The sequence below is a fragment of the Temnothorax americanus genome, unplaced genomic scaffold (assembly GCF_048541705.1).
Source record: "Temnothorax americanus isolate GAGA-0224 unplaced genomic scaffold, ASM4854170v1 Scaffold30, whole genome shotgun sequence".
Lineage (NCBI taxonomy): Eukaryota > Metazoa > Arthropoda > Insecta > Hymenoptera > Formicidae > Temnothorax > Temnothorax americanus.
Genome location: NW_027509443.1, coordinates 816,118 through 830,352, shown reverse-complemented (window position 1 = coordinate 830,352; position 14,235 = coordinate 816,118). Strand labels below are relative to the sequence as shown.

Here is a 14,235-nt window from a genome sequence, read left to right as displayed (position 1 = left end):
TTCCGTACGTTGATTACAGCGTTTAGTTGAACGTTATACTTTTCGAAATTCGATGAGAAAGAAGCAATGGAAAACCAACCGAGAAGAGAGTTTTGCCGTGGCCGTCGAACGGTGTATTTCGGGAGGAAAAAAAAGGAAGTGTGCGATACGATCTCGAAAGTTTTGCGAGAACCGTAAAGTGCCGCGAGTGCTCGAAGGCAGGGCGAACAATTTCGTGGGTTATAAAAGTAATGCGATATCTCGTGCGCGCGGCGGAATATGGAGAGGCGGCGTCCATTATGGGAAAAACGCGGCGGCGGGAAGTAACGAAAAATTTAGTGCCAAGCGAGACTAATCATTTAGGAACTTTTTGCGACGGTACCCGCGGGAATAGGGGTAGCTTCCGCGCGGCGCGATATATTTTTCAATATTCGCGGAATCAGAGACGCGGAGTAGTATAAAGTATAAGATGATGGCTATTGAGAGGGTGTCGCCAAAAATTGGAGGTACCTGTTGAAATAAAGTCCCTATGTAATTACGAGGGACATAAGTATCCACAAAAATAGAAGGGAACGTATATACGAGATACGTTATGTAGGAGGTACATACATTTGTACGAGATTCATGTGTCGTACGAGGTACGTATGTACGGGGTACATACGGGAAGCCCTCTAAAAAACTGTACCTCCTAAAACTGTACCTCCTAAAAAATTGTACCTTGAATTTATAAGTGCGGTACCTCCAATCGGTATCTCCTCCTTATCAGTACCTCGTGTATTCCATACCTCGTGCTACTGGTGCCGGGAAAAGTATCTCCTTAGTAGCGTATAACTCGAAATGCCATTTCCATTTAGAAATTTGTACCTCGAATTTGGAGGTACGACGCGGTACATGCTTAAGAGTGATACGTTCGTCTAAACGGGTGTGTACCGCAGAATTCAACGGTATCAACAGCGGCACTGCGCTCGTCAGACCCGCACGAGCTTCTCTTCAGCCACAGATATCTATACTTACGCCAGACCGCTAATACCGTTGGTTGGCGTAATACAAATTGAAGCACACAACATGGTATTCGAACAGAGGAAATGGCAGCCGTACGACGGTAATCATATGTCGGTATGACTTGCGGGCATGTCATTAAAAATTATCACAAATAAAGCACAACGCGCGAAGAGCGTGCCGCTGCGGCGTAGTCATAAAATTGTCAGCGTGTTACTATCTTACTTATAAGAAACACATGCCAACTATATTGTACAGTTGTACACGCGGATTGCGGCTATCGTCACGACAGATTTCCACTCTTTATCTTTGTTCGTCGAGTTTACTACTGTTAATAGTCTGTTCTAAACATGCCAAACCAGTTTCTCGCGTTTCTGCAGATCGTTTTCATATTGCTGTTTTAAACGTACTCTCGTAATCAGCGCGATTCATCTATTACATTTTGTAGAAAAGGAGATTTTATACTTTACTTGGCAGATCGATATTTGATAATCTGCCTAGTAACAAGGAGTTGAATTGAATAGTTATCAAGTATTATTTTTGTTAAGATTTTATTAAGTTTAAGATCGAGATGGGAAATATTTATATAGAATGGTTTGCAATTTTACTTATCTACTAATAAAAAAATAAAAAATAATAAAGTAAAAAGTAAAAGTAGCAAAAGAGAGTAATGAAGCGAAATTGTTTGAAGTAAAGAATGAAGTATATAGGATGAAACAGATATATTAATCATAAAGGCAATATGTGTGAATTCTTTTAACTTTATATTATAATATATATTCTGAATAAATTAGGCCAATTACCTAGATAGCCCGCATGTCTAAAAGACATCTTTAAGGCATCTTTAAAGCATCTTTTAGACATATATATGTATTTAAAAGACGTCTTTTAGGCATGTGTGTTGTCTGGATATATTATGCACATACGAAATATGTTATTAATATCTTATCGCAGTCTTTCTAAAGAACAATTATATATTTTTCTCATTTATTTAAAAATTTCTTCTCACGCTTTGAAGATAAGATTTCCTGCTATCAGGACAAGTGCTCGATAATGGATGATGTAATCGACTGCTCCAAATTACATTTCCCAGCGCGTTAGAAGTGCGAGAAGACCGAGGAAATGGAGGCGCCGCATAGAGTGCCTTATAATTTTATATCGATCACGTTCACGCGGTTTTTCTGTGATATACGGTAGGGAGAGATGACTTAGCACTATGTCTTCAAAGACGTTTTCAAGTTTTATTACTTTTTATGAAAAGTGAACGGTCCAGGAATCCGTTTCGTATTATATATTTATGACAACGCATAATATCGCATGGCACGGCGACATTTATTTTTATTGTATTTTATTATTTCATTATTAAATTATTTCGATTCTATATCAGTTGCAATTTGCGTTTGTTTTCGATAGCACGTTTTCGTTCAGTCAAATTAAAAAACCTTTTTGTAATATTCATCGCTTTGTACTTCAGTCTCTCTTCGCCCTTTTTTACTCTTTCCGTTTCTCGTAAAAACAATACGCTTCCAATCGTCAGACGATACCGACTGAAATTGATATATCCCGACTTACACTTTGTCTGCACTCCGATTACAATCATGATTCTCAGTCGATGCTTTTCGCGGCACTGTGTGAGAGAAGTGCTGGTATTGTTTCTCCGTCTCGTGAAATTATTTCAGAGATGTATGAGAAACCGCATGCGCGTGTGCGGCATCCCGTAAATAAAGCGTATATTGCGTGTCATGAATGTACAATTTGTAATCACGACTCGGGGAGAAAGTCTTTTAAATAGTTTCTATATGCTTAAGGGGATCCTATAGTCGTCTGTAACACCGACACTTTGTTTAACCTCAACTTGCGAAAACAATCACTTTATATAAAAATTCTACAATGTATTGTTACAAAAAGACTGTGGCGTGGCCAGCGGATTACATCTAAAAATACGATACCGTTGTCAGAATTAGGTTTAGACTCTAAACAAAAAAGTTATCTGTGAAAAATGATTATTGCAAACGTACACTTTAAGCGTACAAGTTGAGGTTTAAACAAAGTGTCGGTGTGTGTGTTACAGACGACTATAGGATCTCCTTAAAGGTGTCGATCGCGTACTTACTCGTGTACTAATGAACGATGTAATGAACGATAGCGACAATGTCTCCGAGCTATCAGACACGTGTTTCGTTCATTACATTGGTCTGCGTTTTTGACCGTAATGCATCATTCTTGCTTCCATCACGTAAGAATGTTCTGGATAATGTTGTTACGCGTCTCTGCATAAGTCTTGGATGGTTATGTACGTACCTCATAAATCATAGCCAGAGTATAAGTATGTAGCGGAACTATCACTCAAATATAGATACTGCTAAGATAAACTTTGCGGAATGCCAATTGTTTCAACCTTTATAGAGACATCGATCATTCCTGACTTATATACAATTAAAAACGAAGATTGATTCGAGTTTCGGCTAACAAAGAGAAAAGAATTTCATTCTTCATATAAGTTTCTTTAAATTTTATTTAACACTTTATTAAATTTGCATTAATATTTTGACGACATTATTAATTTTAAAGATATTTAATAAGTAAAAGTTGTTGGAATGATTGCTTTTTTTACTTGTCTTTTACAATCAACAACGAAGAATGCTTTTATTAGTTAGAATTATTGCTTTATTCTCGCGATTTTTTTTCTTCTCTATCCTGAAATCAAACATTTGAAAGTTATTATACCGTCTTTTCTAACTCTCTTCGATTTGCAACGCGTGAGATAGTTATATTATTACGTCTTTTCCGACGCATGTTATTTCTGTAAGTCATAACCGCAATTGAACGCGCGTTGCAATTACGGAAAAGCAATCGATATCTCCGCTCGCGAGAGGATGATACACGTCCGATCGGTCATTACCTACCGATGATTTCTCTTGACTGCGCTCCTTCTCTTTCTTTCTCGGAAGGATAATTGACGCCCAGTCTATTATCCTTGCGAGTCACTCTCTTGATCAGTGACTTTACTTTTTCGTAGGACGACGACACGCACAATGGTGTCGTCGGTGCCGGTCGTCTATTTGCCTGGGTTATTCATGAGGGACCATCTTTCTCTTTTGCAGAGGCCGAATGCTGCGTCGGTGAGGCTGCCAGCGAGGCATGCTGGGAACCTTGTTACTGCGTCCTCCTGCAGGACGAGCAGACCCTCACGGCTTACAGGAGCGAGGATATGGCGGTGAGTACATTTTTCTCTAAAAGCCTTTCCGATTCCCCTGGATTTATCCATCCTGCGGCTGTTTCGCTCTCTCCCCAGCGCACACGCGACACTATCATAAGGCATGAGATGGATTTACACCGCTGCTGTTATATACATGTTATTTGTTTTCCGTAATGCGCGGTTTGTCAGTTCTTTTTCAGACACTATACCAGTGATTCTCATAGAAAATGTGTTGCTAAAAATATTTTTTAGATAATATATATTAAATATATATTATATATATATATATTTATATATATATATGAAAAAAAATAATTACAAATTTTAGTGTGTGTTATCTAATTCCATACATTTCAAATATTCACGGTATTGTAATATTATGTCAAGCTTATTGTTTCGCGAATATAATTTTATATAAGTCAAATCTACATAATTTCTCTCGAATCAAGGATCGCAACTGAATTTTTGCATTATTTCGTATTTTTACGAACTTCAGTGAAGTTATTTGTGAAATTTATATTGAAATTAATTTAAGTTTCGAAAGTTTGCTAATAAGTATCTTCTTGATACCCATTCCTCGTCCGTGCGTACGTGCAATAACTTTACAATACCTTTACAATGTCTTTACAATACCTTCAAATTGGCATATCGGAGAACCTGTTTGATCGCTGAGTAAAATGCCACGGCAAAGGGAGCGCCGACCTCTAATTCAATTAGAAAGTTTATACTCCGTTGACTGACACGAACGAACACGTGAACGCTTTGAAGACTACGGACTTCTGCCCGCAACCGCGGATCGTTGCGAATAACGTTGAAGATTATCCAGAATCCCCTCTTTACGTTCTACGGGACTCTTCGGTAATTCTCGAGTCCGTTCAGTTGGTATATAGGAAAAACAATTCCTACCGACGCGCGACGTGTCGCAGCACAGCAATTCGTGCTGCTTCGCGACGCTCTCGATGTTCCGTTCAGTTTATTTATAAACACACAATAACGTAATATTACACGCATGTACTTTTTATCAAGAAAATCATGAGTTGCACGAATTCCCGTCCCGTAATCCCCGTGGACGTGTGTACTGAATATTTTGAGCTTAATTTCACTCGGTTCGGTGCCATGCATGACCGTCGAATTCCGTCTGCGTGCGATGCCCGTTAACGGCGTTCTTAAATGCGAGGAAACAATTTGCCTTGAATATAACGAATTTAATCTGACGATAATCTAAAATATCGTAAATAGGAAATATCCTATATATTATATAGAGATGGGATATTCTATCTTTTCAGATATTGATACAAATAACAAATATATATAGAGAATACATTCATTGCTTTTAGCTCTTGGCAAAGCAAATACATGAAGACACGCAAATGCCTTCTGGTTCCTAGCAACGCAAACACATGAAACCATCTGAGTTGTCACGAGAGCGTTAAACTTACAAGTTATGAGATTTACGGGCGGCTAAACTTTTCCTTCACGCTAGCAAAAGGTTGAAATAGAATTTCTTACGTGTAACAAATATTCTACGTTACTGAAAATTTATGCGACTATTTAATCGTGTGCACGACAGGTATATCTTTAATCCTGTACTTCACGTTTAATTAACAGCTCGCAATCGTCCAATTTCATGTCCTATTGCTAATTCGTGCTCCGCGAAATCGAGACTCGGAGCAATAGACAAAAAGAATATAAAGACGTAGATAACAAGACAGCGGATATTTCGTGTTTCGGAATCACTTCATTCCCCTGCGTCTTTCCGCCATCGTATCTCGAGCTTTCAATTCCTTTTTTTCTACCTCTAATCCCCCCGGAGTGTGAACTCCGACCATTACTTAGAGAAGCGTATTATCTTCAGTACACATAGCGAGAGCTACTTTCCTCCGATCCGAGACTTTTCCGTGCCGGCACGATTTAGGAGGTGTTCACACGATCGAATTATCAGTATATATATCAGTGGATATATTGACATTCTTAACTACATGATATAATGTTTATCTATATAGATTATGTTATATCTAGATTGTTATAGTAGATACCAATAAGGTTATAGACTTTATTGATACTATGTTTGCTATTCCCAAAAGTTGATACACTATTACTCTTATAATCTATTTTCTAATTTATTAAAAATTATTTTCATGTTTTTTTAAAATTTAATATTGAAAGGCAAAATCTTCACTGAGGGGTCTTACTTTAAGTTGCTTTAAGCACAATAAATTACGGTACTTCCATGTTACTTTCACATACTGATAAAAACTTAAGATGCCTAGGCTATAGTTGCAGAAACACCCGTGTTGTTCCGTCGTTTTGATTTTGTTGCGCATGTTTTAGCTGACATATAAATGGTAACCATTATGTATTTAGGGCTGAAACTCTCGCGGAATTTACTCCGCAGAACGCCTCCTTCCCTACCTCACATTTCGCGTGAGAGATCTTCGCGAATTTATTCCTATATATTTCGCCGGTATTCAATAATCGTTCTCTAGGGCGCTTTGAATTCCTTCTTTATGGAAAAGGATTTTTCTCGAACGAAAATGCCGACGTTAGCTTTTTACATTATTAGTCCTTCTCTCTTTTCTCGTTTTACAATTAATTAAAAAATACTATTTTTTTATTTTAAATATTCCTCTATTTTACGACTATTTATCAAAGTGTACCTATCATCAATATGATATTTCACATTTATTTGAAGTATATAGGAAACGGGACGCTAGAGAATAATAAATTATTGAAATTATAAATAACTGCATATTATATAATATATTTAAATAATTATCTCCTTATCTCTCTCAACTCGAATTCGAATATGTTCCGTACGCGTTTTGAACTTTTAATTTAAATATAATTTGTTTACTATTTTGAGATTGATAACGCAGAATATAATACACAAATCGCCGGATCGAGTCACTCAAGTAATGAAAAGCTGCAGTGTTATATCGATTATGTATCTACAGTCATATTTTAATAGCGTTAGATTTCTCGAGAATAATCGTACCGTATTTTTACAATTAGCTAAATTTTACTACATAATTGACTTTTGTTAATCAAGTTCTTTCTTACCGCATTATTACTGCAAAAAATATATTTTTTTTAGTAAAAAAAATTTCTTTTTAAATTCCGTTATTTATATTTTGTTCCGCTTGTAATTCATAAGCACATTTACAATTGGCAGCTCGGATGACACATTGCAGAAATTATTACCCCGAAGGGAAAATTAATTCACGAATGGAATACGTTAGACGGTTTACGATGGACTTGTAGCAGCTCCTTGGTCATTGACAATCTTGTCAAGTAGAAGTCGTTAGTTGGTATTATAGAAGTTCGATAGTCAAAGGTCTGAATGCACGATCGCACGCGCGTGTGCCCTGTCGTTGTCGGCATTACGCGAGGTACCCGCATGCTACCGTCGCGTCGTCACTATAACGAGAAACCGGAATTCAAATCCCATTCAGTGAATCGTTCTCTGAAACGCTACCTTCTCGTACAGCCAGAAGCTCTTGTAAATCCCCAGAGTTGGTCCTTAACCCTCGAGAAACTCCCGCGATACGCGATGTCGCATGTCGAATTAGTTAATTCGAATGTGTCGTGCCAAGCGAATTTGTCTTCGTAAATGACTGTATTTCTGTTTTTTTTTTTTAATCGTCTGAACTGTATTTTTATACATTTTTTAATCTGATTTTTAATTTCATCAACGTTATTCGCGGTCTGTATCTGCCCGAATCAGCTTTTCAATGTTTTATTTATTTATAGTATACATTTTTTATATATAGAATCTTTTCTTTAATTATATTCTATTCAAAATTCTGTTTGGTTTAATATTTATTTTATGCGGTCTCACTCTTGCGCGATCAAAAATTCAGACATCAAAATATTCTAAATAGAAATCATCTCGTAAATTTTTTGGAGACTATTTTTAAAAGTGTTTTATATAAATTCTTGAATTTATTTAATAAAATACTTTCCATGTGTTAAATCAAACGTTTAATGTGAAGAGCAGTTTTACAAAAGTTTACATTTGCATTTCTGTACATCGACTTACATTATTCATATATCTTGAACGAACTTTTTTAGATGAAATCTTTATCACGATACGATATATAAGAGAATGGATGTAAAGCTAATTTAAACTTTATTTAAACCCGACAATTCGCTTGAATCATACATAAAATCTCGCTCATGAAGATTTCGGTATTAGGTTTCGCATATAGCGTAGTCTGTTACAGGAACAGTCTTCCAAGCATTACAGCATATTGCGAAACAGACGCGGGACCTTGATTAGTACCTTCGTCGTGTACTCAGTTCCTTACTTTGAGAACTTGCTTTTCTCATCTCGTGCCGCTTCAGTCTTGTCTCCCTTCCGTCCGTCGGCTGTCGCCGTCTTCGTCTTCGCGAGCTTCATGTAGTCACTCGCACATCTCTACTACCGTGCCTTGTTATTACTAAATTAAGACAAGCGCCCTAACCCTCCCTCTCCCTCTATCTCTTCGTCCTCTCTTTCCTTCCACGTATAATCACATTCAAGGGATCCAGGAACACGACTCTGCTTCGTTATTTACTGCTGAGGCCAGCTCGGAGGAACGGGGTTAACGGCCATTGAAAGATTTTTTTTTTTTAACTAGTCTTTTTCTCTTCCGGGATAAAGTTTAAAAATAGAATTGAAATTCTGTAGCTAATATTTTTCTATTGCAAGTCATCAAAACAAAATAGAATTTTTATTTCCAGAAAATACGAAGACAAAAAATATCTTAAGATAAAGATATCTTAAGATAAAGATGAAAGAAAGCGCGTATTTTTTTGAACTTGAAAATTAAGTAATTAATTAAGTAATTAAGTATATATGTATGTACATATACATGAGAGTAGGAAAAATTGAAATTACTTGTAACAAATTACAATTATAACAAACGAATAAATAATTCAGCTTTTAACTATGTATCAGAGAAGAAGTTAGGTAAAATAACAGAAACCAGCTGCTTTCTAAAAATCAGATATGTGAATTAATTAGAATTCTGTTAAGATTACAAGAATTTCACAACACTTGAAATCTTATGGCGACAGCTCTCAAAAGGCAAAACATTTGTTGCTTTGATCCGTTAGCGCTGACTTCATAGTTATAAGTTGGATATGAAGCGCTCTCGCTGAGGGTCTGCACCATCGCAACCTTTTCGTTGTGTAACACGAAACAAAGGAGATTAGGGTAAACGCAAAAAAGACACCACGGTAAGGTGAACAAGAGAGTATCGCACATGCTTAATTTACCGAATGAAGGGATATACACATATTGCGTCGTATTATAGACAGCATCGTTGATTAACATTTTCTCGATATAGCTTAATTTTAATTAGGTTAATTTAATCGGATTGTTTTAATGTAATTTAATTTTAATTTTAATTTTTAATTTTAGGAAACTTTTAGGAAGAACTTTCTCACGACGATTATTTTAATTTTGCGACCTTTTAATGACACTATTTAAATATTCTTCCGGTAATGGAAGACGCATTTGCATTTTTTTTTCTGATTGTAGATTTGACGATGGCTTATTATATTATTATAGGCATTGCGGTTAAACTCTTCGATGCGCACGACCAAATCTGATCCATTCTAGCAATAAATTATGCGCAGGGTGTCTCGAAAGATAGCGCGCACCCTCTCTGTGCTTTCATCCCTCGATAATGGCTCCCTTGATGCACCCAAGGACATCTTCCTTGCCTTCCATCTACGCCAACTAATCACATTTCTCTCTGAGTCCCTAAAGCGCCTATTTCCAGTTACACCGGCTACTATCATGGAAATTTTTCGAAGTAATGATTAACTAAATATACATATTTTTTCTTGATCTAAAAATATATTTTTTACAGAAATTATAGGATTTATTTAGTATAAGACATGTAGTGTTTATATGTCCATCCAAGAAATTTTGTTAAAAAATTATTTAGATGAATTTTGTCAGTTTTTTAAATATTATTTTTTTTTATTTATTTTGATGATTACTTACAAAATAACATATTATAAAAAAAATAGATCGATTACGTATCTATTCAGATAAGAAAGTTTAATTAATTTCTATAAATCATAGATCTCTTGCAAATCTCGCAGTGATTAGGTATATGCCCAATATAACTTTGTAATAATCAATTTATATTATAACTTATTTAATTGAATTTTTCGGTATAATATATCTTCGTCATCCGTTTGTCTTTTTGCATATAAACGATATTCTATGAGGGTAATACATTGACTTTATGCGTTTAAAGCGGTGTACCAAAAGTTCTCACAATCAACGTGTAATTAATAAATCAACGATGCGATCCAAATCTACAATAATTCTTATACGTGAAAATATGTTTCGATTCGCTTCTCCTGCGGCACATTTTCGTTCAGCAATAAGTTGCATGAATTCTATGAATCGTGCTGTTCATACTTGTCACGCACGGCACGCGAGAAAGAAAATGCGCAACCCCGTCTACAGAATCTTGGCGGAGAGGGAGGAGTCAACGGGGTGCTTTTATGTATTAAGTCGCTGACTCTCTCCCTTTTTCGCTTTTTATTTACTTCCCACTTTTCGTTTTCTTTCCCGTCTCGTTTATGAGTATCGTCTAAACGTGAGACGAATTAAGTACTCGCGATTAAATATGTCTCTGTCTCTTTGACGTAGTCCGATTTATTTCCTTTACTATCATTCACGATTTATTTGTTTTCGTTTATTCTTATCTATATCGCCGTATTTAATTTATCTCAGAAACTTGTTGTATTTTTCTTTTTAGGAATACATAGTTATATTTTCGATTAACAAACGACAACGAACAATGTTCTTATTTGAGATTTTATATGATTTTATCTTTCTTTACGTTGTTTTCTTCATAACATTATACACATGTTGGTTAAAAATACATCAGTAAAATTAAAGTCGAGAGTTAATGGGACATTAAATGATTATTTGTATAATCACAGACTCTCTTTATTGTTTTTTTTTAAAGTTTCATCATGTAATGAACGTTTTCAGTATTTTATAATATTATTATATAATAGCTTTCAGATTTACACATAATGGTGCATTTTATTGTACAAGACAGATTATGCAAATTAATTTTACAAACTTTTGTTTTATTAACGAACTCTTGAATAAACTTGTAATTCTCTTTCCTTTAAAATCACGAACTTGGAAAATGAAATTTATCACACATTTCGATCTCCCGATCTCCAATACGACCACAGATACATTTTTTCTTTTTTAGCTAATATTCTCCCTTCAAATATATTGTTTGCCTTGTGCTTTCTCATTTGCCGCGTTATTAAATTTTTCTTTCGGGGCATTCCAACCAGAAGCATCCCAGAAGGAAGCACCTTATAAACTGGATATGATACAAAGGCATTGCCTGACGAGTGATACTTTGATCTTCGTTTCCTCGAGGCATCTTATTTTGCATTACACGCACGAATTGATCAACGAGGTATCACTGGTGGATCAGAATCGTTTCAGCCGATCGTCTATCCCCTTCGAGAAAGAGATCTCATCTTCCCGTGGAGTCGGAACCGTTTGTTCGTCTCGTCCTTCATCGACCGGCGCGGCGTGGCGCGCCGTTTGCACTCTCGTTCGACCCTTTTTTTTCCCAGAAGCGGAAGCTTACAGGATCGGAGGCATGGGAAGTATTTTCGGTGTGAGGGGTTTTTCTCAGGTTCTCTCGCGTAGAGTATCCGAGACGTGCCCTATACGTATCTCGCGTACCTCGTGAAAGGGATCCTAGGAGGATTCGGGGCTAAGGACCTCTTCGACTCCCCGCTAGAATAAATCGACTTCGCCCTTTCGTATCACCTTCGGGCTCCTCTTGCCTCCAGAATCACCCTTGAGAGTGGGCGGAGTCCGACGAGCTCAGAAATTCGTTGGACCACGGCAGTTAGAGCGAGCGAGAGAGAGAGAGAGAGAGAGAGAGCCTGTCGGAGGAAAGGCTTGTAAATCTGGAAAGCTTGTTTAACTCCGGCCGCCTAGTAATACTTGGACGGGGGATGTCGCTTGTAATTAACGGGGGTGAAAACTCATTATAAATTGTAATTGAGGGCATTACGCGATAGTGTTTGAAATATATATATTGACCATCTCCATCTGTTATCATATTCCGTCTTCCGGTCGCGCGATGGGAATAACAGTCTCTATTGCTTTATTTCGGCTTGTGATAGCGCCCGAAGGTATATCTGTTAAGACAATTTATTGTTATAAGAAGTAAAATAAGCTTAAACTTTCGCGTAACTTTACAACTTTCATTTTTACGCAAAGTATCGTACCTATATATGCGATCTCTTCAAAATAATTCAATAATATTGAAATATACCTATATATTTAACATGTAAAACAAATATATATGAAATGAACAACAACTCATACATCTTGCCATATGAATAAATTAATTTGGGAAACATAACACAATTCCTACATTTTATGAGTAGTTACGTATAATATCTTGCGCGTATCTATGTATTTAAAAATCAACCCCATCGCGACGTGGACTTGTGAAAATTACAGATGCGCAATTTGCATGTTATACGGGATAATTTTAGAACACACGGCGCACAGAAAGTAACTCTGCATACATTATTCATGGGCAGACGAACGCTTATTGACTTTCAACTAGCTAATTTTTAACATCTGTTTTGCAATGAAAATTATTAAACATTGTCACATAATTGGTTATTGCGATTGTATTATATACCCAAGAGTTAATTGACATCGCGCAATTCGTCGAATTTATTAGTCACACGATTATCTGTTAAACATTGAGTTAAACTATATTGATGGAGCAACGGAATCACATGTTGCAGTCAAAATCCGTTCTGTATCGTTTTCTCACTCGTAATAATTCGTCACACTCATATGCCATCCGTTGCTGATTAAACGACTTCATCCAGTATAATATAATCTCTTTGCTATATTTTTCACTGCTCACTGTATTATTAAGAACATTAAATCCACTAATCTCGGAGAGACCATCCCGAATGAGATAGAACGTTACCGCCACGCAATAATCTCTTCGGCTTAATGCCAGCGATGTGTATACCAACATACACAGTCGGAAGCTTAACCGTTAGACGCGCGCGAGGGGCCGCGGGAAGGGATCAGAAGGTCACGGTATTTCGTGGTTCGAAAATTGAGGGGGTGCTTGTGGAGAAACGGTAGCAATGGGGTGCATTTATATAAGGTCTGCCTCGAGCATCGCGCCGGCGAACAAGAGGGAGTAAAAATAAGCCGGATGGGATATTATCGAGCTGATTAGGAAAGTCGGTATTTTATTCGCGGTACACGTTTTTTTCTTTGTTTAGCTTTATAACGTCGGTGCATTGACGCATCAGAAAACTCGAGATGCATTGTGTGTACCTACTTATTGTGAATAGGTAAAACAATTTTTGTGTTAAATTTTTTAGAGCGTTATTATTGTGTAAAATTTGTCATATAAAAGATGTCGGGCTAGTCGATAAAAATTGTACAGAAATTGTTATCATTTTTAAGTTATTTTACTCGTAATATAATTATCTTTTCAAATTTTTCTTGGTAAATTTCTATTAAAAATATAAAGACACTTTAAAAACGGCTAGGGCAAAGTTGAAGAGATGAGGCCAATAGCCTCTCGACTTGCTCCATTTTTTGTTACTCGAAGTATCTCTTCAGAAATTCAGAGTAGCCCGCAGCACTTTTTAATGAGACTTACCCTTAGTAGCACGGATTTTGGTAAACTATCCGCAAAAAAACCTCCAACTCGGGCGTTGTCATGGTCGAACGAAGAAGAATATATATCCGCAAAAAACACATGATTAACTTTTTGTTTCGTACAAGATTTCAGAGATTTTAGAAATCCATTTGTATATATGCAATTTTATCATGAAAGTGTTTTCTGTAAAAGCGGTAGCATTTTTCAACTGCATTGAAATATCTTCTTTAAAATCATATACTGATTTATGCAATTTAAATGACAAAATGACAAAGTTGTTAACAGTATATCTATTCGGATGTTTTATATCGATCTTTATAGGAGTTTACGGAGAATATTTCTCTCATGAAAAAAGTATAT

The 14,235-nt window shown here is 36.4% G+C and overlaps 1 protein-coding gene across 1 annotated transcript in view; it reads left to right on the top strand.

The window, feature by feature from the left end:
• The window catches only part of LOC143900821 (uncharacterized), a 130,322-nt gene that overhangs the window by 28,623 nt on the left and 87,464 nt on the right, over positions 1-14,235 (top strand). Inside the window, exon 3 of the mRNA XM_077412559.1 lies at positions 4,083-4,195. Within this exon, the coding sequence (XP_077268685.1) occupies positions 4,083-4,195 (113 nt within the window). The remainder of the gene's footprint in view (positions 1-4,082; positions 4,196-14,235) is intronic.